Raw genomic sequence first — 23005 nt, forward strand, 5'->3', positions numbered from 1 at the left:
CAGACACAGCAAACCTTCTTGCCACAGCTCGCATTGATGTGCCATCCTGGATGAGCTGCACTACCTGAGCCACTTGTGTGGGTTGTAGAGTCCGTCTCATGCTACCTCGGGTGTGAAAGCACCACCAACATTCAAAAGAGACCAAAACGTCAGCCAGAAAGCATCGGTACTGAGAAGTGGTCTGTGGTCCCCACCTGCAGAACCACTCCTTTATTGAGTGTGTCTTGCTAATCGCCAAAGATTTCCTCCTGTTGTCTTTTCCATTTACACAACAGCTGTGAAATTGATTGTTAATCAGTGTTGCTTCCTAAGTGGATAGTTTGATTTCACAGACGTTTGATTTACTTGGAGTTATATTATGTTGTTTAAGTGTTCCCTTTATTTTTTTGAGCAGTGTATATACAAACCACCAATAATCTTCCAAAATGTTGCAAAACAAACACTTTATTGTCCTCCTAAATTGTATTTCAGTGTAAAAAGTTTCTATTTGGTCTTAAATTCTCACATCCATCTTCATCATGTTGCCTTTAAAAGGAATTTACACTGATATAATCCATTCTTTAACTCCCTAAATCAGCCGTCAACCTGTTATCAGATGTTAACCCTCACACTGCCACTTAATCCTGAGGTGGGACCTGATGGCCATCAAAAAGCTGGCAGACACCAGAGATGATCTCTCCATACAGATACAGTAAAACAAGCCACACAGACTGTATTACATCAGTGAACAGCTGCTTTGCTGAGACGTGGTCCAACGCAGCCATTTCAACTTGTCTTCAGTGTAAGGTGGATACCGCAGGGTATTGAGTCTCTCCAAACCCCAGCCTCGGATCAAGCAGGCCCGTCGATGACTGAACGTCTCAAAGCTCCAGCGGCCATGGTAGGAGCCCCAGCCACTGGCCCCTGGAGGGACGTGGGAAAAACGTTTAAGTTAGTTAAACATATTATTGTCTGACAAAATAAATCTAAAACAGTTTCTAATGAATTCTATGATGCAACTTGCAACTGACTGCAGTGCTTAATTATATTTAACATAATTTCTTTTGCGTCTGTAAAGTCCCAATGGCACTGCTGCCTCCACGCATCAGGCTGTAGCAGAGGGCCAGAAAATACATATTTTCCAGAAAATTAGACTCCAATCTGCATTTAAATACAAACATTTTCCCATTCTTCATTCGCTCTTTCCATAATTACTGAGACCTGGAATACTTCAGTCAAACTCCAGCCTGTTTAGGAACCCGGGCAAAATGTCTTAAAGCCACGTTGTCCACTGCTGCCATGAAAGCCAGTTAAGACCACCTCAGGCCATCACAACCTCAATGCTGGTTATATGTTTGTTAAACTTAGGGCTTCAGGATTAGTGTATTAGTTTCTGTCCAGGCAGCATTTCAGTTTAACCCCCAACACCTTCAGTTTTCTACAAACCTCAGGCTTCCTGAAAAACTCAAAATAAAAGCTTACTTGGACAGAAGCCTGAGTTTGTGTTTGCCCGCGCTGTTGCCCTCAGATCCAGTTTGAACTTACTAGAGCCAATATCATAGCAGTCAGTAGGAGACAGAGGCTCAGCAGTGGGTTAACTGACACATACCTACACCTCCGAAAGGCAGACCAGGAAGGGTCATATGAACAATCCCATCATTAGAGCAGAAGCCCCCACTGCTGGTCTTCTCCATCACCGTCTTCACCACCTTTGACAGGAACAACAAAGTTATCTTCATTTTTACATGTGTTTGAAGCTTTCAACAGGGAGCCTTAAGAGTTCTTGTCCTTACAGAGGATTCGTCAGAGAACACATAGAGGGCCAACGGCTTTTCATGACGATTGACAAATTCAATGCTCTTCTCCAGTTCCTCCACAGTGAAAATAGGCAGAATAGGGCCAAAGATCTCCTCCGCCATCAGGGCATCATCTTCCCCTGCATCCACCACCACTGTGGGAGCTGAAGAAGAACAAAGACTTCATTTTTGCATTAAACTTAAACTCATCAGTAGAATTATTTTTTCTTCTTACCATCAACTTTTAAAAATGATTCTTTGAACATTTCGAATGTTTATTTCTGAGCTCTCCTGTGCATCAGTAAACATGGTCCTGAGTTAGCCATTCAGACGATATGATATGAATAAATGTTTGAAAAGTTTTATTATGACACGTCAGCAGGTTGCTGCTGATGAGTCTGATGCTTTCAATCATTCACTAAACACCAGTTAAAGAACGTCTAGGCCCACCTATGTATTTATCCTCCTGGTCGCTCTCTCCTCCAATAACAACCTTCCCTTTGGTCTGTTCAAGCAGCTTCATCAGACGAGTGAAGTGCCGAGCAGAGACAATCCGGGACAGGTCGGGACACTTCTGGGGCTCCTTTCCGTAGAACTGTTCCAACACGCTGGACAGTGCGGGCAGCAGGGCGTCCCGGGTAGCTTCTGTGCACAGCACGTAGTCTGGAGCCACGCAGCTCTGGCCAGCATTAAAGAACTTTGCCCACACTAAGCGGTGAGCAGCAGCTTGGATGTTTATCCGCCCATATATGAGGCAGGGACACTTGCCGCCCAGCTCCAAAGTTACTGGTGTCAGGTAAACAGAGGCTGCCTGCACAACGCTTCGGGCCACAGCTTGGGAACCTAAAGGAAAGAGTTAAATGTCAGAGGTCAAAGCAGAAATGGCTGCACCATTTTTATGGCAAATGGTAAAAGGTCTGCACTTATACAGCTTTTCTAGTCTGCCAACACATCAAAGCTTTACACTGGTACTGGTGAGAAATGTATATGAACTCATCATGGGCATCAGTATCAGATTACTTAAAGATGTACTTAAACTGGTGTTTTTCCAGGTTAGAAGGATCATCTAAGAATTTTGAAAAACAACACCTTGGTGCAAATGTTTGAAATTATTGTGGATTTTCTCCAATCCACACAGGTTCTCCATATGCATACATGCTCAGCTATATACATACACCTCACTGTCCTGTTGGAACCCCCGACTGTGTCCAAGTTTCAACCATCTGAGCCAAACTGTCACCCTCTGATGAAAGTATATCAGTTAGAATGATTAGAATCACGAATAATCCAGGTAGCATGAAGGTTTAAGCCCTTCATATCCTGCCCAGAGTCAACGTGGTCACCAGGAAAGACGCACATGCTCACAAATCAACAGCTTCAAGCTCGACTGAAATTTGCACCTGCCCATATGAACATGCCAAATGTCTTCTGGAGAAAAGCGTTGTGGTCAAACGAGAAAAAGAGTGAGCTTTTAAGCAATAAAAAAAATGTGGAGGAGTTTAAAGGGAGGCTTCAAACCTAAGAACACTAGCAACTGTCAAGCATGGGGCTGGTAGCATCATGCTGAGGGTGTGGGTAAGGCTGGAATTTTGAAGGAACATTACCTCATAATTCTTCAACCTAACCTAAAATCAACACACACAGTACAGACCAAAGGTTTGGAGACACCTTCTCATTCAAAGAGTTTTCTTTATTTTCATGACTATGAATATTGTAGCTTCACACTGAAGGCATCAGAACTATGAATTAACACATGTGGAATTATATACTGAACAAAAAAGTGTGAAACAACTGAAAATATGTCTTATATTCTAGGTTCTTCAAAGTAGCCACCTTTTGCTTTGATTACTGCTCCACACACTCTTGGTATTCTGTTGATGAGCTTCAAGAGGTAGTCACCTGAAATGGTTTTCACTTCACAGGTGTGCCCTGTCAGGTTTAATAAGTGGGATTTCAAGCCTTATAAATGGGGTTGGGACCATCAGTTGTGTTGTGCCTGAACCCAATCGAGATGGTTTGGGGTGAGCTGGACCGCAGAGTGAAGGCAAAAGGGCCAACAAGTGCTAAGCATCTCTGGGAACTCCTTCAAGACTGTTGGAAAACCATTTCAGGTGACGACCTCTTGAAGCTCATCAACAGAATGCCAAGAGTGTGCGGAGCAGTAATCAAAGCAAAAGGTGGCTACTTTGAAGAACCTAGAATATAAGACATATTTTCAGTTGTTTCACACTTTTTTGTTCAGTATATAATTCCACATGTGTTCATTCATAGTTTTGATGCCTTCAGTGTGAAGCTACAATATTCATAGTCATGAAAATAAAGAAAACTCTTTGAATGAGAAGGTGTGTCCAAACCTTTGGTCTGTACTGTAGATGGTTGAACCCTGGACTCAGTTAAATGTATCAGGAGGACAATGAAAAAACATGCTAAAATTAAGCTTAATGGCCCTGACCTAAACCACACAGTACGGTCATGTCCTCAAGGAGCTAAAAGCAGCACACAGCGCTAACATGAGCAGAAGGTACAATACTACTGCTATCAGAACAATAGCCAGGATGTCATATCAACGCACAATAAATGTATGTCTAATATAAAGTTTGTTGTCATTTTAGTGTAATTGCAGCGTATCACTTTGCTTTGTCCGTCGTTTCCATAGACAGAAGGAACTGATCCCTTAATCAGATGAAGTCTTTCAGCAAATCCTTCTTGATACTGGAGGCGGTTGCTGAAGGCACTCGTCCTTGAAGTTGGGGAAATAGGAATTTCCACACTGATGTGGGAATATTTCCATGAAAAATAAAATTTAACCAGGCACTTTGAAAAGGTTCTGATGCTGGGGGATGGTGTAATGAATTGTGTGGGTTAATACACACAAGAACCAAACCGAACTCATCCACTTGCAGCTTCGGCATTCTTTAGCTTGGACTGCAAATTCACAGCGAGAAATAAAAATTGCGGATACGTGAAATTGATCAGCCAGACGTCCATGACCTTATTTAACTGTTCCTCAGCAAATACTGTGACGTAACACTTGCAAAAACGTAACAGATGATACAGAAAACTGAACCGACCGAAAAATATGACCCAAACAGAATATAAAGATATTTCCGCAACACATCGAGAGACTCAATTCAACTTTTCTGCACTCCTGCAGACTCCAAGTACACAATAAAATGTAATGAAGGGCTAAAAAAGTTGATTTTGCAGGATATGTCCCCTTTAAGGTCAGAGTCTGATCCAAAGACACACTGACATACGTACTTGTGCGTATGTTTGTGTGGTATTGGTGGTCTGGAATAAAACTCATAACCTCACAACGGTCAGATGACTAATCTTTCCTACCAATCAGCAGCCATCACATTGACACATCTAACAACCAAACACTAAATAAGCTGGTGCCATATGTTTGTGGATCACAACAGATGTGGAGTTCATCTGGGTTCATACCGGTGTAAAAGATGTGATCAAATCGGTTCTGCAGCAGAGCCTTGGTTTGCTCTGATCCACCACGAACAACTGCATAACAATCCTGTGGAATCAAACCTGCAGTCAGAAGTGCAAGACCTGCTGTGTCGAGTTAAGATGGATCTCCCACAACACATAGCTAAAGCTTGTTTAAAACTGTAGTTGAACAAAACATGAAATACTTCTAAAATTGAATAAGGCAGCTGAAATTCATTTAGCAGTATTAACGGTTAACAATTCTGTAACTAAATAAGCTGCTTTACCTGAGACAGGTACTTAGGAATGAGCTCTGCTACCAGACGGTCTGTGGCGGAGCTGATCTCTGAAGGCTTGATTACTGCACAGTTTCCTGTCAGAGACATTAACACTGGAAAGTCAGCAAACACAAAGACACTTGGACATCAGTGTGACATACAGCTTTACACAGACATTAATACGTAGACACCCTATCGAACACTGCTGCCATGTTTGTGGAGTCAAGTCGGAGAGCCAAAACGCCTCTTATGTGTGCAGCATGAAATTGTTCAAACCGTTTAGGAGATCTGCAGTTCTTTTTTATAAGTTCTCATTAAAATTCTGACTTTATTCTTGTAATTAAAGAAAAAAAAATCTCTTAGCCTGGTCCTGATTCTCCATCGTACCTATGAACATAAGTGTGTGTGTGAATAAATAAGGTGAGGCATTAACGGAAACTTCTGTTAAAAAGTGCTTTATGAAATAAAGTCCCTTTATTTGTATTAGTTCACATCGCAGCCTTGCCTAAAGCAATATGGCGGACACACGGTTACGTCTCAGCAGCGGGCCGACCCAGTCAAAGAGGCGTCTACGTATTAATGTCTATGGCTTTACAGACGTGCTCCTATTAAAGAGTTTCAGCCTGACTTATGTGTTTCTGTGGAGTTTTCTCCACGATAGCAGGGACATGAAGGGGTTAACATGGGGACCTTCACCTTGGAACTGCAGCACACTGCACCAACCAACAGATAAGCTTGTAGACATCGTAATCTCCTGGGACAAGAAGTAGGGTCAACAAATATGGAAGAATTATCTTAGCAAATGTCAAGATAGAATATACTTCTATGAGGAACCAGGAGTTGTAGTTCCCCCACTGCAAATAAGAACCACCAATCCTGCTCCATGTCTATGAACTTCCTCTAGCAGTAAGTGAGCTACAAGCTCATGCATCTGATCTCTTCAGACAGAAACCAATTTAAAAGCACTTTAAACCCAGGTTTGGCTAAACAATTTTTACACAGTACTGTTGTTCATTTTTCACTTTGGTTTTGGATCATGTTCATGTTAGGACTGGATGCTCTAATTGTACGTAAAATGTCTCGCTCCTAATGAGTTCCCATCTTTGCTTTACATTAGTGCTTCTGCTATTAACTCTGCTGCTTTCTACTTTATAAAAGTAAAACATACAGTTAGAGATACTTTGGTGGTCTACATGGAACGTTCTGACTTCAGTGACATTTGCTATCCAGTTTATGATACACAAGGTCTGCAGACCTGCAGCAATGGCTCCAACTAGTGGTACAATGAGAAGTTGCAGTGGGTAGTTCCATGGTCCAATGATCAGCACCACTCCTAAAGGCTCCCTCCGGACAAAACATTCATCTAGCTTTGTGGCCTGCAAAAACAACAGAAAGACATCGGCTAAACAACAAGCAGGTTCACATTATTCTGATTTCAAAGGAAAATATTTGTAGGCAGGATCTTTAAAAAGCAAAGCTTTCCATGCTTTTATTGAACTTGAGATCTCAGGGGCAACAGCACAACTTTACAACCAATTTAAAACATTAATTAATATCCGGAGAATTCTGATCAGAACATTAAAGCTGCTCTATGAGATCTACATAGAGACACATCAATCAGTTTTCTGGCTTATTTGCAAAAAACTATTTTTTAAGTTCTGACCCGCTGACTTTGATTTTAGCTGAATCCAATTACTAATGAAGAATTATGAAGAATTATAAATACTTTATTTAAGATGCATTAACCCAAAAGTGTCACCAAACATTACTGACATAGAGCCTGAATGCTTGAGGTTTAAATAATTGGCTAACATTTATTGAAGTCCAAGCAGTTCTTTGCTAAATGAATAACGCATTCAGTGTTAAAAATACATTTGCGACATACAGGGGTTGGACAATGAAACTGAAACACCTGTCATTTTAGTGTGGGAGGTTTCATGGCTAAATTGGACCAGCCTGGTAGCCAGTCTTCATTGATTGCACATTGCACCAGTAAGAGCAGAGTCTAAAGATTCAATTAGTAGGGTAAGAGCACAGTTTTGCTCAAAATATTGAAATGCACACAACATTATGGGTGACATACCAGAGTTCAAAAGAGGACAAATTGTTGGTGCACGTCTTGCTGGCGCATCTGTGACCAAGACAGCAAGTCTTTGTGATGTATCAAGAGCCACGGTATCCAGGGTAATGTCAGCATGCCACCAAGAAGGACGAACCACATCCAACAGGATTAACTGTGGACGCAAGAGGAAGCTGTCTGAAAGGGATGTTCGGGTGCTAACCCGGATTGTATCCAAAAAACATAAAACCACGGCTGCCCAAATCACGGCAGAATTAAATGTGCACCTCAACTCTCCTGTTTCCACCAGAACGTCCGTTGGGAGCTCCACAGGGTCAATATACACGGCCGGGCTGCTATAGCCAAACCTTTGGTCACTCATGCCAATGCCAAACGTCGGTTTCAATGGTGCAAGGAGCGCAAATCTTGGGCTGTGGACAATGTGAAACATGTATTGTTCTCTGATGAGTCCACCTTCACTGTTTTCCCCACATCCGGGAGAGTTACGGTGTGGAGAAGCCCCAAAGAAGCGTACCACCCAGACTGTTGCATGCCCAGAGTGAAGCATGGGGGTGGATCAGTGATGGTTTGGGCTGCCATATCATGGCATTCCCTTGGCCCAATACTTGTGCTAGATGGGCGCGTCACTGCCAAGGACTACCGAACCATTCTTGAGGACCATGTACATCCAATGGTTCAAACATTGTATCCTGAAGGTGGTGCCGTATATCAGGATGACAATGCACCAATACACACAGCAAGACTGGTGAAAGATTGGTTTGATGAACATGAAAGTGAAGTTGAACATCTCCCATGGCCTGCACAGTCACCAGATCTAAATATTATTGAGACACTTTGGGGTGTTTTGGAGGAGCGAGTCAGGAAACGTTTTCCTCCACCAGTTTCACGTAGTGACCTGGCCACTATCCTGCAAGAAGAATGGCTTAAAATCCCTCTGACCACTGTGCAGGACTTGTATATGTCATTCCCAAGATGAATTGACGCTGTATTGGCCGCAAAAGGAGGCCCTACACCATACTAATAAATTATTGTGGTCTAAAACCAGGTGTTTCAGTTTCATTGTCCAACCCCTGTACATACTCACAAAAAGTTTGCGATTATTGGCTTTCAGGTGAGATTTATGGAAAATGGAAAAAGTTCACACCTTAGTGATTTTATATCATAAAGTATGGCATTTAAGTAGGAGCATGCAATGTTGGTTTCCTCATTTCAGTTTATTGAAACAAATGTCAACAACAGTGGTGGGTATACCACAATAAAACATGTCAGTAGCCCCCTTTCCACCGAAAGCATGTCACAAACATGTGTCATGTGCTCTTGAGCAGCAATTCCAGCTTGACAACGAGGTCTCGTGCTGTTCACTAGTCGACTTATTGTCTGCTGAGGCATGGCATCCGTGGATCGACTTTCATTAGAGAACAGCACTGAAGCCCTCTGGTCCCTCGTCCAGCGTAAATGCTCCCTGGCCTATGCAACAATGTGCCTGGTGGCGCGTTCAGGTACCACTGCAGGTTGCACACAGACCACGCTGATAAAAACAGTGTTCAACGGTCTGACATGACACTTGGGTACCTCTCTTAAATGTGCCTGGAGTTGTGTGGCATTAATCATTTGGTTCTGCGGGACACTGTTCACAGTGAAGCAGTCATCAGTGTGGGATGTGGCCAAAGGACGTCCACTTCTATGCCTTTCTGTGACGCGTGCATTCAAAAGTTTAGAGAAGGTCACATAAGGTTCACCTGTAAAGGTTTTAGTTCATTTAAGGTTCATCCTGAAATTTCATCTGAAGGCTGAATATCCAGAACTTTTCGCGAGTTATGTATATACCACCAGGCATCTTGGAGGACAAACAATGGGGGTAACCATGGCAACGTATAAAGAAATATTGGAGATAGCAAGTATTAGAAACAGTTATGAAAGAAGGTAAAGTGGTTTTAGGCTACATAACATTCAGTACACTGATACAGAGAACTGCACTGAGTTGTCAGTGAAACACAACAAGTTCACATCTAGTTGGGTAATTAACCTGTCAGCGGTCTACACAAAAGAAAACACAGCACCTAGTAGAGGCAAGCTAAGGATTTTCCTTTTTTATTTACCTGTTGGGAAGTGCTAACAGCCGCTAGCTTTTTATTTGAAAACCTACAACTCGTCTGTAAACTTCACTGCAGTAAGTCTAAATCCAAAATGTACCCAACCTGCATAAAATGATCAAATTGACAGTTACTTTCTAGATTTATCTTCTTATTCTATGTGCAGGGGCTTAGGCTTTGTCAAGAAAATTGGGTTTCAAAAATAGACGCTCAGCTCATGCCTGTAAAAGTAATATTGGTAAGCCTAGGCCTAGGCCAAGCACCACCCTGGTGACTAGAAAATCACAGTGAGAACCATTACCCACAAATGGAGAACACACAGAACAGCAGAGAAACTTCCCAGGAGAGGGCGGCCTACCAAAAGCACTCAGAAGAGTGCATTGACGACTCTTCCAAAAGGTCAAAAAGGAGGGTTTCAAGGCTAAACCAATGCTTAGCAAAAAGTCTTACATTTACCGGAACATTTGTAAGATTCCCAAGACTTAACATCCTGTTGACTGATGAGACAATTGTGGAACATTTTGGAAGGTGTGTCTTGTTACATCTGGTGTAGAACCATGGCACTATTTCAGGAAAAGAACATTATACACATAGTCAAACATGGTACTTCTTTGGTACTTGGAAGATCTTCTATGATTGATGGAACCATGAATTTCTTCTTTCTAGAGAAAAAAACCAACTGCATATCAGCCTATCTGTTTGACACCTTAAGCTTAAATACATATAGGTTATGTAGCAGGACACCGATCCAAAGCACACCAGCAAGTCCTCCTATTAGGTGCTGGAAAAAACAACAAAGAAAAAAGGTCTTGGAGTGATCTCGTCAACTTCTGGACTTAAATCCAACTAAGATGCTGTGGTGGGACCTTAAACATGCTGTGTTCATGCCTGAGAAACTCTCTAATCTGGCTGAATTAAAACAACTATACAAAGAAGAGTGGGCCAACATTTCTAAACATCTATATCAATGACCCACTGCCAGTGCTTTATGGCAGTTGCTGCTCCCAAGGCTAGGTATTAGGTTTAGGGAGCGATCAGCTTTTTTCCATTAATTCCTTGTTTCCATTAATACCTTGTTTTGAAAACAGGATTTTGTATTTACTCAGGTTATGTTGTATATTAAGGTTTGTCTGTAGAAAGTCAGTAAGGGAACACAAGACTGTAACTGTTCTCTCTGCATCGATAATACCTCTTACTTTAACAGATCACAGCTGAACTTACCAGGCTTTTGGCCACATACTCCGGCTTCATCCAGTTTCTGAAGTTGGAGATGGCATAATGCAGCTCATTGACCACTATATCCACCTCAGAGAGGATGCTCTCAAATTTGGGCTGAAATACAGGAGCAGCAGTGCAATAAAACGTTAACTTCAGACGCCAACATGTGTGCCCAGCTGAATCACACATAAATGACAATAAAATGTAAAACACGGTTAATAGTTGCGTTAAATGTTCACTAAGCAGGTGTCTTGTGCATTCAGATGGTTGTGGGAAGCATTAAAACAATGTCCTCCTGCATCGTCATGAGGGCAGCGACACAATTTTGTATTGTGACAAAGAAGTGATGTGTTTGTGCATGTGCTGCTCTGTGCAACACATGTGTCATGTACCTTCGCTAAATCTTGGTGTAAAGCCTTTAAAATCTGCCCCTCATTGTCTCTGACCATGGACAAGAGATTGGTGAGCTGCGTTCGACGAAACTCCTCTGGTAAAGTGATCCCTGACCTAAAGGCTGTCCGTAACCGCTCCAGAACATGACTCTGGGAGTCCATCCCTGCAGCTGGAACAAATAATCCCATTCACTTCTAGACTTCTACAATAAAGTTTGACATTATGAACATTAAACAGGTTTAGAGTTTTGATCTGGAAAAATAAACAGTGGTAAGTTGAGAGAACGTGTTTCAGAAAAAACATTTCACAAGGTGCAATAAAACTTGACGGGCCAGTCCGAATGATTCAGCAGAACATGAGGCTTAACGACAATCCATGAAATATCACAGTTTGTTTCTACAAAAACTTTAACTGAATGGAAAAAATAAGCAAACATTGATGAACAATGGCTGATAGGGATCTTACTGTGACGAGGCAACTGTCATTAGTTCCAAACTGAGGTTAGGAAACATATTCCAAGCAAAACAGGAATGTGCCTCAATTTGAAATAGGTCACAGCAGAAGCTGGTATCCCATTTGACTTTAGTTAAGGGCTATTTTACTCTTTCTGCAATCTAAAATACTTAGGGCAAACCTAAACTGGATTATTCTACACTGAACAGTTTACTAGTGGGAACACAAATGAGGATTTTAATGCTTCCTTTTATTTTTTAAAATATCTGTCAAATAATTATCAAATACAGGTCCTTCTCAAAATATTAGCATATTGTTATAAAGTTCATTATTTTCCATAATGTAATGATGAAAATTTAACATTCATATATTTTAGATTCATTGCACACTAACTGAAATATTTCAGGTCTTTTATTGTCTTAATACAGATGATTTTGGCATACAGCTCATGAAAACCCAAAATTCCTATCTCACAAAATTAGCATATTTCATCCGACCAATAAAAGAAAAGTGTTTTTAATACAAAAAACGTCAACCTTCAAATAATCATGTACAGTTATGCACTCAATACTTGGTCGGGAATCCTTTTGCAGAAATGACTGCTTCAATGCGGCGTGGCATGGAGGCAATCAGCCTGTGGCACTGCTGAGGTCTTATGGAGGCCCAGGATGCTTCGATAGCGGCCTTTAGCTCATCCAGAGTGTTGGGTCTTGAGTGTCTCAACGTTCTCTTCACAATATCCCACAGATTCTCTATGGGGTTCAGGTCAGGAGAGTTGGCAGGCCAATTGAGCACAGTGATACCATGGTCAGTAAACCATTTACCAGTGGTTTTGGCACTGTGAGCAGGTGCCAGGTCGTGCTGAAAAATGAAATCTTCATCTCCATAAAGCTTTTCAGCAGATGGAAGCATGAAGTGCTCCAAAATCTCCTGATAGCTAGCTGCATTGACCCTGCCCTTGATAAAACACAGTGGACCAACATCAGCAGCTGACACGACACCCCAGACCATCACTGACTGTGGGTACTTGACACTGGACTTCTGGCATTTTGGCATTTCCTTCTCCCCAGTCTTCCTCCAGACTCTGGCACCTTGATTTCCGAATGACATGCAGAATTTGCTTTCATCCGAAAAAAGTACTTTGGACCACTGAGCAACAGTCCAGTGCTGCTTCTCTGTAGCCCAGGTCTGGGGAATGTGGCACCTGTAGCCCATTTCCTGCACACGCCTGTGCACGGTGGCTCTGGATGTTTCTACTCCAGACTCAGTCCACTGCTTCCGCAGGTCCCCCAAGGTCTGGAATCGGCCCTTCTTCACAATCTTCCTCAGGGTCCGGTCACCTCTTCTCGTTGTGCAGCGTTTTCTGCCACACTTTTTCCATTGAGATGCCTTGATACAGCACTCTGGGAACAGCCTATTCGTTCAGAAATGTCTTTCTGTGTCTTACCCTCTTGCTTGAGGGTGTCAATAGTGGCCTTCTGGACAGCAGTCAGGTCGGCAGTCTTACCCATGATTGGGGTTTTGAGTGATGAACCAGGCTGGGAGTTTTAAAGGCCTCAGGAATCTTTTGCAGGTGTTTAGAGTTAACTCGTTGATTCAGATGATTAGGTTCATAGCTCGTTTAGAGACCCTTTTAATAATATGCTAATTTTGTGAGATAGGAATTTTGGGTTTTCATGAGCTGTATGCCAAAATCATCCGTATTAAGACAATAAAAGACCTGAAATATTTCAGTTAGTGTGCAATGAATCTAAAATATATGAATGTTAAATTTTCATCATTACATTATGGAAAATAATGAACTTCATCACAATATGCTAATATTTTGAGAAGGACCTGTACCTCCTCCACACAACTCATCCTGAAGGCCAGCACAACTGAAACCCAATCATCATTCATCCTGTCTCACAGTGAGTATCTTGACTTGGCTTAATGTTCAAACAAGAAAAAACCTGACCTCATGTTAGCGTTCGTGACAAGATATTTTCATGATTTATTGGATTATTGATTGCTTAATACACCAGGCCAGGATACAATTTCACATTAAACATTTTAGAATCTCCTCTTTGAACGAAATTTAATTTGGCAATTTTTTTGAAACTTTACAAATCAAATATGTTGTAGCAGAGACTCAGTAGTGAGGTAGAAAAAAACCCTTTGCAACATCTGAATTTCAGCATTTAATGTAAAAAGATCATAATGGAAGAGAAATAAGAACAGAGGCCTGCCTGCCTGCAGCAGCCTTGGGTGAAACCATCCTCAGTGGTGAGCAAGCAGAGTAGTTCCTGTGACTGACCATTTCACAAGTCCCAAACTTATCTAAAGGATCTCTGAACCAATGAAGAACATCCAGCATTATGGTTTCAATCTGGATTAAGGGTTGTTTCACTGCTAAAGTATATTGAAATCATCCAAAAAGACTCACCAGCCATTCATTGTGTTTTAAGGAATCTCTGTTCACTGTAGAATAATTTAATTAAGGTTTGACCTGTGTAAGTATTTTTGATATCTAAACAGAGAATTAGAGCCCAGGTTTGCTAAAACAGTGAACTAGTCCTTTACCACTGAACCGCATACCAACTTCAGTATGGAACAGATTTACCGCTGAGTTTCCAGTCAGTCAGAGGTTGTCAGCTTTTAAACACGCCCAATCTTCTCTGATCTACCAAAGCACCATAAATGTAAAAGAAACATGTATATGCGTTAGTAGATAACTCCCAAGCACATGACAGCTCTTCATCTACGTTCTCCATTTCTTCCATCACGCACCGACTGGCCGTCTATTCAACTACGTATCCTTCCGCGGTGACTGGCGAAAATTGTGCAAACACAAAATAAACCGAGATAAGAGACACAGCTGCTTGCCATCTACCTGCTTGATGCGCTGGTTTCTCCAAATATCAAAGCCGACAGCAGATGCCGTGAGAAGTCAGCGCTTCAGGTGAGGAAGACCTCTGGTTTCCGGGTGTTCCTTCCTCTACCGGTCTCAGCCCTATCCCCTTTGGAAGGTGGGACCTAGTTTCTGTTCGACCTGGAAGAACTAGCCGCGAAACTTGTCAGGTGAGAGAGCCGCGACCCGAGGCTCCCGTCTGCCTGATCGGTCCAAGATTGAATTCGGTAGCTTCTGCTGACCAAGCGGTCTCATAACCACTTACTTTTTTTTTTTTTTTTACAGAAAATACAAGATTAGAATTAAATGACTCACGTTCAATACTAGTCGAGTATTTCAGTAAAAACACGTGGACACCACACGGTCTGTCAGTTACTCGGGATCCAAATTTAATCTGTTTTCAGCGGATTGGTCCTTTAAAATGAAACCTCATGAATGTTTTCTGCAGGTCATAAAAATCACTGCTAAACCAACAAATCAGTATTGATAGAAAAACTTTATTTTCACCATATCAAAATTGACAGAGCTAGAGCAATCCAGAGATTAAAATGAATTAAGAGGAGAAAAATAGAGAACATTGTGACTTTGTTGAGTTGGTTACACATCTGACGTTTATTTGTGATGGTGCTGAGCAGCAGCACTTAGAATGTTAAAGATCAACGCACGTAACAGATGACAGACAAAAACAACAGTTATACAAAGTCAAACAAAATGGATCTATTAAAGGAATTCCTTAACTGATAAAATTGTAAAATTTCCTACAACTGTAGATTTCTGAAAAAGAAAAAAAGACTGCTCCATTCAAAGTTCTAAAACTAAATTACAATATTTGTCATAAAAAATAAAAAGAACACTGGAAAAGAGTTGAGCTGAAAACAAAGATGTATCTACACATAGTGAAGAGGGGATCAGGCGGAAGAGGTTGGCTGAAGGCTTTAAGAGTCAGCCTCATATAGCTTAGAAGTGACAACAGTCATGGGCCCAGTATTTGCCACGCCTTTCCACCTCTCACTGCAACTGCTCTGTCAGGACTGGGCAATCAGGCAAAAATCCAGCTCTTCAAGTTGAAGCGGCACAGCTTTGCAGGATCGGGCGGGTTTTCTGTCTAACTGCGTAGAGTTCAGGCTGAAGGAATGCTCCAGCAGCAGGATGGAGGTCGCTTGGTGTTAAATGGTACCAGAATTTGACACATGGCTGGCTGTTTAAAGATTTTACAGGAAATAATCAGCTACTGGTTTCTTGGAAGGGATGCCTCTGGTCTCCTGTGGTGCTGCCTCAAATATGATGAACTCTCGCTGTAAATGCTCGTCAAGTTCCAAGATGGCTGCCACATTTCCACATCTGATTATCAGGGGGGACAAAAAACATTGGTTTGGTCATTTTAAATGGATACAATGAGCTTTGTTTTAAAATTTCCTTTGATTATCATCATAGATTATAATGTATGTGCTCCGAAATTCAGGACAAGTGCAAAGGGTACATCTAGTCTGACAGACTGCAAATCAACCTCAGCCTTTCCTTCAAACTGTAAGAAAGATGCCCATTTATTACAAAACTAAACTCATGTATGACTGCTTGGCTGTGTTTGGTTGAGGCACTCAACATGCTAACTGCTGTCAGAAAGTACATGCTTACAGTGACCTCAGATTACATGGGAATAGCTTTGCATGCATGACATTTATATACATCAGTTCTATTTGTCTTGCTTGTAATCCACTTTGTTTTGGTCTCGCTGTGAATCAGCATTTTATTGAAGCACCTTCAAGGTAGGATGTTAATAATAAGAGCGCTCAATATCACAGATTCTCCAAGGCTTCTATATTATAACTGGCCAGTTGGATGGACTCTGCACAGTGTATTTGGCTCACAGATCATATGGATCTTAGTGACCAAGGCTAGCATTGGAGACACCATGATGTTGGAAAAGAAACAGCAGAGTGAGGAAGACGTTGGTCAATCTCAAGCCATATTGTTCATGTCATATTTAACAATATTGCAGATTCATGTTTTTCTAATATCATGCAGTCCTGGTTAAAAGTAGCTCGTACAACTGGATTAACTAGGAGAACAGCTGTACAGTGTGTTGGTAGAACATTAACATAATGACAGATTTGAAATACTGCAATAAATGTTAAATATGCATCAACAGTATGCTACTCCACAGTGTGAAGCATTATTTGGATTTGTCAGCAGCTCCGGTTGTCCAGTAAATAAAAACACTGAGCTGAATGCAACTAGACTCCCCACCTGTAGCAGTAGTTTGGTGCTGACCACACTGTGAGCACAGTCTCATTGAAGTGCCACTTGTATCCCTCCATGACCAGCTGGTGGGCCCGGCATATCATGTGTATGTCGTTGGCGGCGTTGAACTGAGCCACCACATCACTCCCAAACAAGTAGCCAGCTCCTCTGGGACTCACCCCCCATCCTGTGGTATCTGAGATCAGAGAAACAAAAATTATTCTCAGGAAACCATTTCCTTCTGACTGTTGTTGTAAATTCAGCTCAAAATCCCTACGCTACAATTTACCTGAAGTACCTTTGTCTGAAATGTTAGGAATCAAAGATAGTTCGTAAAAACCTGCAGATACCTTCAGGGTCTGACCACAAAAGGTCACACATGGGTCCATCATGGGGCACTTCCTGTTTCCTATCAATGGTCCTGATCTGGTCCAATGTCTGGATGGAGGGAGACAAACCACCATGGACGCAGAAGATCTGAAACATTCAAATTAACGTGGTGTATTAGAAACAGAAGCAAACAGTTAAATGCAACAACATTCCCATAAAATACTTGTAAGTCAGAGATGACCAGTAAATACATCTCACCTTTCCATCAATGATAGCAGAAAGTGACAAGTAATCAAAAATCTCAGTGCAGTATCTCCACACGGTGACTGAACCATATTTGCGGAGGCACTCATCGTAGAAGCCGTAGACCTGTGTAATTTGCCTGGATTCGTGGTTTCCTCGGATTAGGGTTATCCTATCAGGATAACGCACCTAATGTGAACACACAAGAGGTTAAAAGACGAAATGAAAGCACAGTGAAAATGCTGCATAAATGAAGTAATCTATCTTGTCTAAGCTGTGACTGAAATCCAAATGTTTACAACTGTACTGGCAAACACACAAGTAAGGTTTGTCCCCTGTGTTTACCTTAAGAGCTAGCAGCAGAAGAAAAGTCTCCACACTGTAGAAGCCACGGTCCACAAAGTCCCCCATGAAGAGATAATTTGTCTCCGGAACGTCACCGCCAACCTATTTTGTTTGAAGGTTAAAAACAAAAGGATACTGCTTTTAATATAACAATGTGCTGGGAATTTGAAATAGTTGTTATAGATGAGGGGTTGACAGAATGTTCTATACAGAAAGGCTTACCAGGGTTCATACAGAATGTGCTTCAGAACCAGCAATGCTACGACCCACTTATTATTTTAACATGTCAGCCGCTCCAATGTGACAGTATAAGAACCAAGGTGAACATGTAGGAAACAGTCTCCATTCATGAAGCATCAACAGAAGGCTGCAGATGAATTCCCACACATTTCCACTGTTGGGAAGGTGGGGTTGAATCCCTTCCCAGAAGGCTTGTGAAAGCAGTCAGTTGTGATCTTCTTTAAAACAGCATCCTAGCTGACAGAACTACAGCTTATTTCATAGCCCTAAAAGAAATCCTAGAGCTTTCTTCCCTTTAAAATACAGGAACTATGAATGATCAGGGCTCAGAAAAAAAAGATCTTTATCTCAGACTAAAAGCTGTAGTAATAGGGAGCAAAATAAAATACATCCACCAACCAATGAAGTTTGATGCTAGCTCTACTGAGCTGACAATAAGGAGGTATTCTGACTGCTTTTCATCAACCTCGGGAGTCGGAACTGGGAAGTCCGACTGAGTTTTCTCAGAGTTGTAGCATTCCAGTTTCCTGCTTGTTTCCGTTCGAATTGCTAGCAACTGTAACAGCTGTCTTACAACAATAACGATGACAATAACACTGCTCTAAGCAGTATTTCGTGCATATAAACAGCTATCAAACATCTCATCCTATAAACACTGAAAGTAGTACGAGTATGACTGACTAAAAGGTACAGAAATAATAAAGAACTGCTAAAAACAGTCACAGCAAGAACAATTTACAACTATTGATGTGAGCAGCAGCCATCTTGAATGCAGAAGTTGGGAATGGTCAGTTGCCCTGACTTTCCAACTTGTAATTCCCTTTTTGCGGGCATTCCAATTGAAATTTCCTGCTCGGAGGTCAGAAATTCCGGTTTCCGAGTACAAATGGACCCGGCACAAAACAAGACACTTGTAATTTGACAACTCAAAGAAACATTATGTCCCTCATTGAACTTCAAGCAAAAGCAAATCAAGCATTCATTCCTTTTATTCCAGTCAGAGATTGCAGTAGCTCAGTAGAGCTGCACAATACTGGAAAATCATAAAATGGTGAAGTTATTGTTAAATACTGAAGTGAGGAAACCAGTTGAGATAATTCCAAATGTTGCCTCCAGTATCTTGGACATGGTGTCAGTGGTGTTCTATCTACTGCAGACAGACTCCAGCAAACACACCTAGTACATTAGTGGCATGCACTGTCATTTCCTGACACTTAAAAATAGACTTCATAGAAAGCTCCTCACTGTGAAAAACTATTAGAACGGTCAGAAGCAAATGGTAAAAATTTGAAAACTTACTCTGAACAACTCTTTCAGGTCATAGAACTGTCCATGAATATCTCCACACACCTACAAGAAAAATGCTTTAAAAAGACTCCACATCAGACACAAAAAAAATCAAACTAATGTTTAGTTTACTTACTGTGACAGGAGAGTCTACCCTCTGAACATTGCTTTCTTCAACTAGAATCTCTCTGAAAATATGTTCAGATGAAAATAAAGTTAGAATTTCATGCTTTGATATTTGAAACCATTTTTTTTTTTTTTACAGTTGCATAGAATTGATGAAAATCTGCAATTTTCTGGGCACCATCTAGAATTTCCACAAATCACAGAGAAAGACACCAAATACAATGCTGCATTTCATGGACACCTGGGGTGTGTGATCTGCATGTGGATGTATGGTGAACGCTGAGGTTTTACGTTTTTTTATTTCACAATATTATGGCAAACTATATACTAGATGAACTGACAATTCCCTTTGCTGAAATCCACTGGATCAGATGGAGAATTACTTTCACACTGCATTGAACAGATGTTGACTGACTAATCTCAGGGTTTAGTTAAACCATGGAATATGCAAAGGAAACATCCGGATGTGGCCTCAAATTAAAAGGAGCACAATAGTAGTTTGGTAGTACCCCGCCTCTCGCCCATAGACTGCTGGAGATAGGCACCAGCTCCCCCACGACCCACTATGGAATAAGCGGTAGAAAATGACTGACTGACTGACAATAGTATATCATGTGGTTAATATAAAAATGTCTCACAACCATAAAGTACAATAATATTTCTATGTTCTCCATAGTCGACTTATAAATGGTCTTTTTTTCATTATGATGTTCACGTATTAATCCAAGCCACGCTGAGTTCCACAGTCAGTATTGAGAGCATAAATAAATGTAGCATTTATGTTTCAAAATACATGTTCACAGCATAGTTGCAAAACTGAATTTAACTGTTTGACAAAGAGCAAGGGTCATTTTTACAACAATATCTGGGTTACTGGGCTCCCTAATAGATTTAAAGGTAAAAAAAACTGAGCTGACTTGTAACAATACTTTATTAATCCCAAAGGGAAATTAAATGTTGCAGCTCATTATGAAGGTTTCTTCAAAGAGTTGTAGATGCTGATGGCTGTGGGCAGGAAGGATCTCCTGTAGCGCTCCGTCTTACAGCAGATCTGAAGAAGCCTCTGACTGAAGACACTCTGTTGTTGTACAACAGTCTCATATCACCACAATAAAAGTAGAAAAGTTATGAAAAACATTTTAGGCGCATAATCACCCATCGCTTGTATATTTAAAGATATGTCTGAAATGTTTTCAGTCTGAAACTGTTCATTTAAAGTCTGCTTCTTCTATTCGGCATCCAAAGACGAAGAACAAGGAAAACATACAAGTCTTCAAAATATATATTGAGACACTTAAACAGTTATACTGTGGAGTAAAAGATTTTTAATTATATAACGTGTACTTGAATATGAGGCTGTACTTTAGCATAAGGCTGTACAATATCACGAGTTTATCATTATCACAATACACAATATGCATACCGCGAAGAGCCAGGACTGCTATAAGTGCTAGATACTAAATGAAATACCATGCATTTTGGCGCTTTATGCCTGTAATATGTGTAGCAACCCTTTTTTTAAATGCAGCATAAATGTTTTAGATCGTAGAGAGGTGAAAAGGTGCTAAAGTCATTAAGTGACTATAAGTTGTTTCATTGACAAAAACAACAGATAACAGGCAGATGCAACTTTTTCAATAAAAACTTTTTTTTTTCCAGCAGCTGGACAGACTACTCACAACCAGGGCTCTATGTTGGCTATAAATCCAAGGCAGAAAGACGGAAAAACTTGTGAATTCCTTATTACTCACAAGTCATATTGTTATCACAACATTCACCGACATTACTGCACATCACACGTTTCCCTAAAATTATGCAGCGCTACTTAACTACACAACTGAGTCTTTTAAAAAATGTGGATATATTTCAGAACTGAAATGCCCAATATACTCCTTTGCTGTCAGAGTTTGAGCTTTTCAAAGCACAGAAGATTTATCATCTTTTCTTGAGATGTTTTAATATAGATACGGCTTAACCAGGACTATCAATGATTTCTGATTAATTTACATGTACAGTTACTCCTGTCTCCATGCCAAGCTGCACTCACCTGGCTTTAGCACATAATGCTTTGACTTCATTTTCCTTGATGAGCTCACAGCGTCGGAGCTGCTCTATTTGTCGGTCCAGGTCACTGATGTCCCCCATTGTCACACACATAGAGAGCTGTTCACACTATTCACCTCTAACACTCCGGGATCCCTCAACACTCGGCTACTCCACCCCCAAAGCAACCGAGCCAATATCCCGCACGGAGAAAGGCCGGGGATCTGCTTCAGCCACGGAGGTGAGGACTTAAAAAAGCTGAGGGGAAAAATAAAACAATGATATTAATTCAGATCTAAAATAAAAAGCTTAAACATTCAAAACAACCAGCAGTGTGTTGGGAGGTCACAAGTTCCTATCTGCTTTCTGAAAATAAAACCACAGTAACTTTAAAGTCTTCAACGTGAAACAGACAAAAAAGCACAAAAAGTGGCGTTATTTCTTGAAGAATGCGAGGCCTAGGGGCGCAGCTTCCCCTATGCTAGTCACTAGCATGTTAGCTTACATCACCATCAATACGTCAGAGAACAACTGATTCTTTGAGAACTAAGCCAACCATTTTGTTCAGGAATTTGTCTGAATCGCTGAACAAATGTCTCGCAGTGTATAGCAAACACATCCCTATGTCCGACAGCCTGTTGTAGTAATAAAGTATGTCAATCGGATGATATAAACGGCTGTCACTTAGCAGTATTAGCATCTGGTTAACTTCACATTCGGCGCAAACGCTGGTTAGCTCTCCTTGGCTAATTTGGCTAGCAAGACATACAACGGCACACATTCCACTGCTGAATCAACAGGACTTCAAAAACGTAATTACCGTGTTTCTAGATGTTGAAACCCAAACACTTATGTTACTCTTAATGGACGGTGGACTCTTTCGCGGTTTGTTCACCGGCTCCTCTCCCTCCCCCGGTATCGTCTTTGCCGGTTCAGTCCTGCTGTGCTCACCAACGCCACTCCACCGTATCTTCCGGTGTGGGGGACGCGCAACTGTCGGTCTAATTTTCAACCAGAACAGTGTCTGACTGGAGAACTTTACAAAACAAGCTACATTACAAAAAAAAAAATATATATATATACATATATATATATATATACATATATATATATCTATATATATATATATGTATATATATACATATATATATATATATATACATATATATATATATATATACACATATATATATGTATATGTATATATATATATATTTATATATATATATATATATATACACCTGGTTTTAGACCACAATAATTTATTAGTATAGTGTAGGGCCTCCTTTTGCGGCCAATACAGCGTCAATTCGTCTTGGGAATGACATATACAAGTCCTGCACAGTGGTCAGAGGGATTTTAAGCCATTCTTCTTGCAGGATAGTGGCCAGGTCACTATGTGATACTGGTGGAGGAAAACGTTTCCTGACTCGCTCCTCCAAAACACCCCAAAGTGGCTCAATAATATTTAGATCTGGTGACTGTGCAGGCCATGGGAGATGTTCAACTTCACTCTTATGTTCATCAAA

General features: G+C 41.0%; 2 protein-coding genes across 5 annotated transcripts; both read right to left on the bottom strand.

The window, feature by feature from the left end:
• Positions 1-426: 426 nt before the first annotated feature.
• Positions 427-14795, bottom strand: LOC124862299 (aldehyde dehydrogenase family 3 member B1-like). Of its 4 annotated transcripts, none has more exons than XM_047356123.1 (11): positions 14604-14795; positions 14334-14393; positions 11278-11447; positions 10889-10999; positions 6750-6870; positions 5504-5589; positions 5223-5304; positions 2226-2618; positions 1773-1939; positions 1589-1688; positions 427-903 (listed from the first exon to the last, which is right to left on the bottom strand). In XM_047356123.1, the coding sequence occupies exons 3-11, from the start codon at positions 11437-11439 to the stop codon at positions 716-718; spliced, it is 1410 nt and encodes a 469-aa protein (XP_047212079.1). In that variant the 5' UTR covers positions 11440-11447; positions 14334-14393; positions 14604-14795; the 3' UTR covers positions 427-715. The 4 variants fall into 4 exon arrangements, with proteins under 4 accessions (XP_047212079.1, XP_047212080.1, XP_047212078.1 ...); XM_047356124.1 differs by lacking the exon at positions 14604-14795 and adding an exon at positions 14501-14583; XM_047356122.1 differs by lacking the exon at positions 14334-14393 and having other exon boundaries at positions 14604-14794.
• A 303-nt stretch (positions 14796-15098) lies between these two features.
• On the bottom strand, positions 15099-22453 carry LOC124863401 (serine/threonine-protein phosphatase 4 catalytic subunit B). Its single transcript, XM_047357761.1, has 9 exons — positions 22297-22453; positions 21481-21734; positions 19444-19495; positions 19320-19370; positions 17781-17882; positions 17451-17624; positions 17213-17339; positions 16869-17058; positions 15099-15962 (listed from the first exon to the last, which is right to left on the bottom strand). The coding sequence occupies exons 2-9, from the start codon at positions 21588-21590 to the stop codon at positions 15833-15835; spliced, it is 936 nt and encodes a 311-aa protein (XP_047213717.1). The 5' UTR covers positions 21591-21734; positions 22297-22453; the 3' UTR covers positions 15099-15832.
• Between the last annotated feature and the right edge of the window lie 552 nt (positions 22454-23005).

The sequence above is a fragment of the Girardinichthys multiradiatus genome, chromosome X, assembly GCF_021462225.1.
Source record: "Girardinichthys multiradiatus isolate DD_20200921_A chromosome X, DD_fGirMul_XY1, whole genome shotgun sequence".
NCBI lineage: Eukaryota > Metazoa > Chordata > Actinopteri > Cyprinodontiformes > Goodeidae > Girardinichthys > Girardinichthys multiradiatus.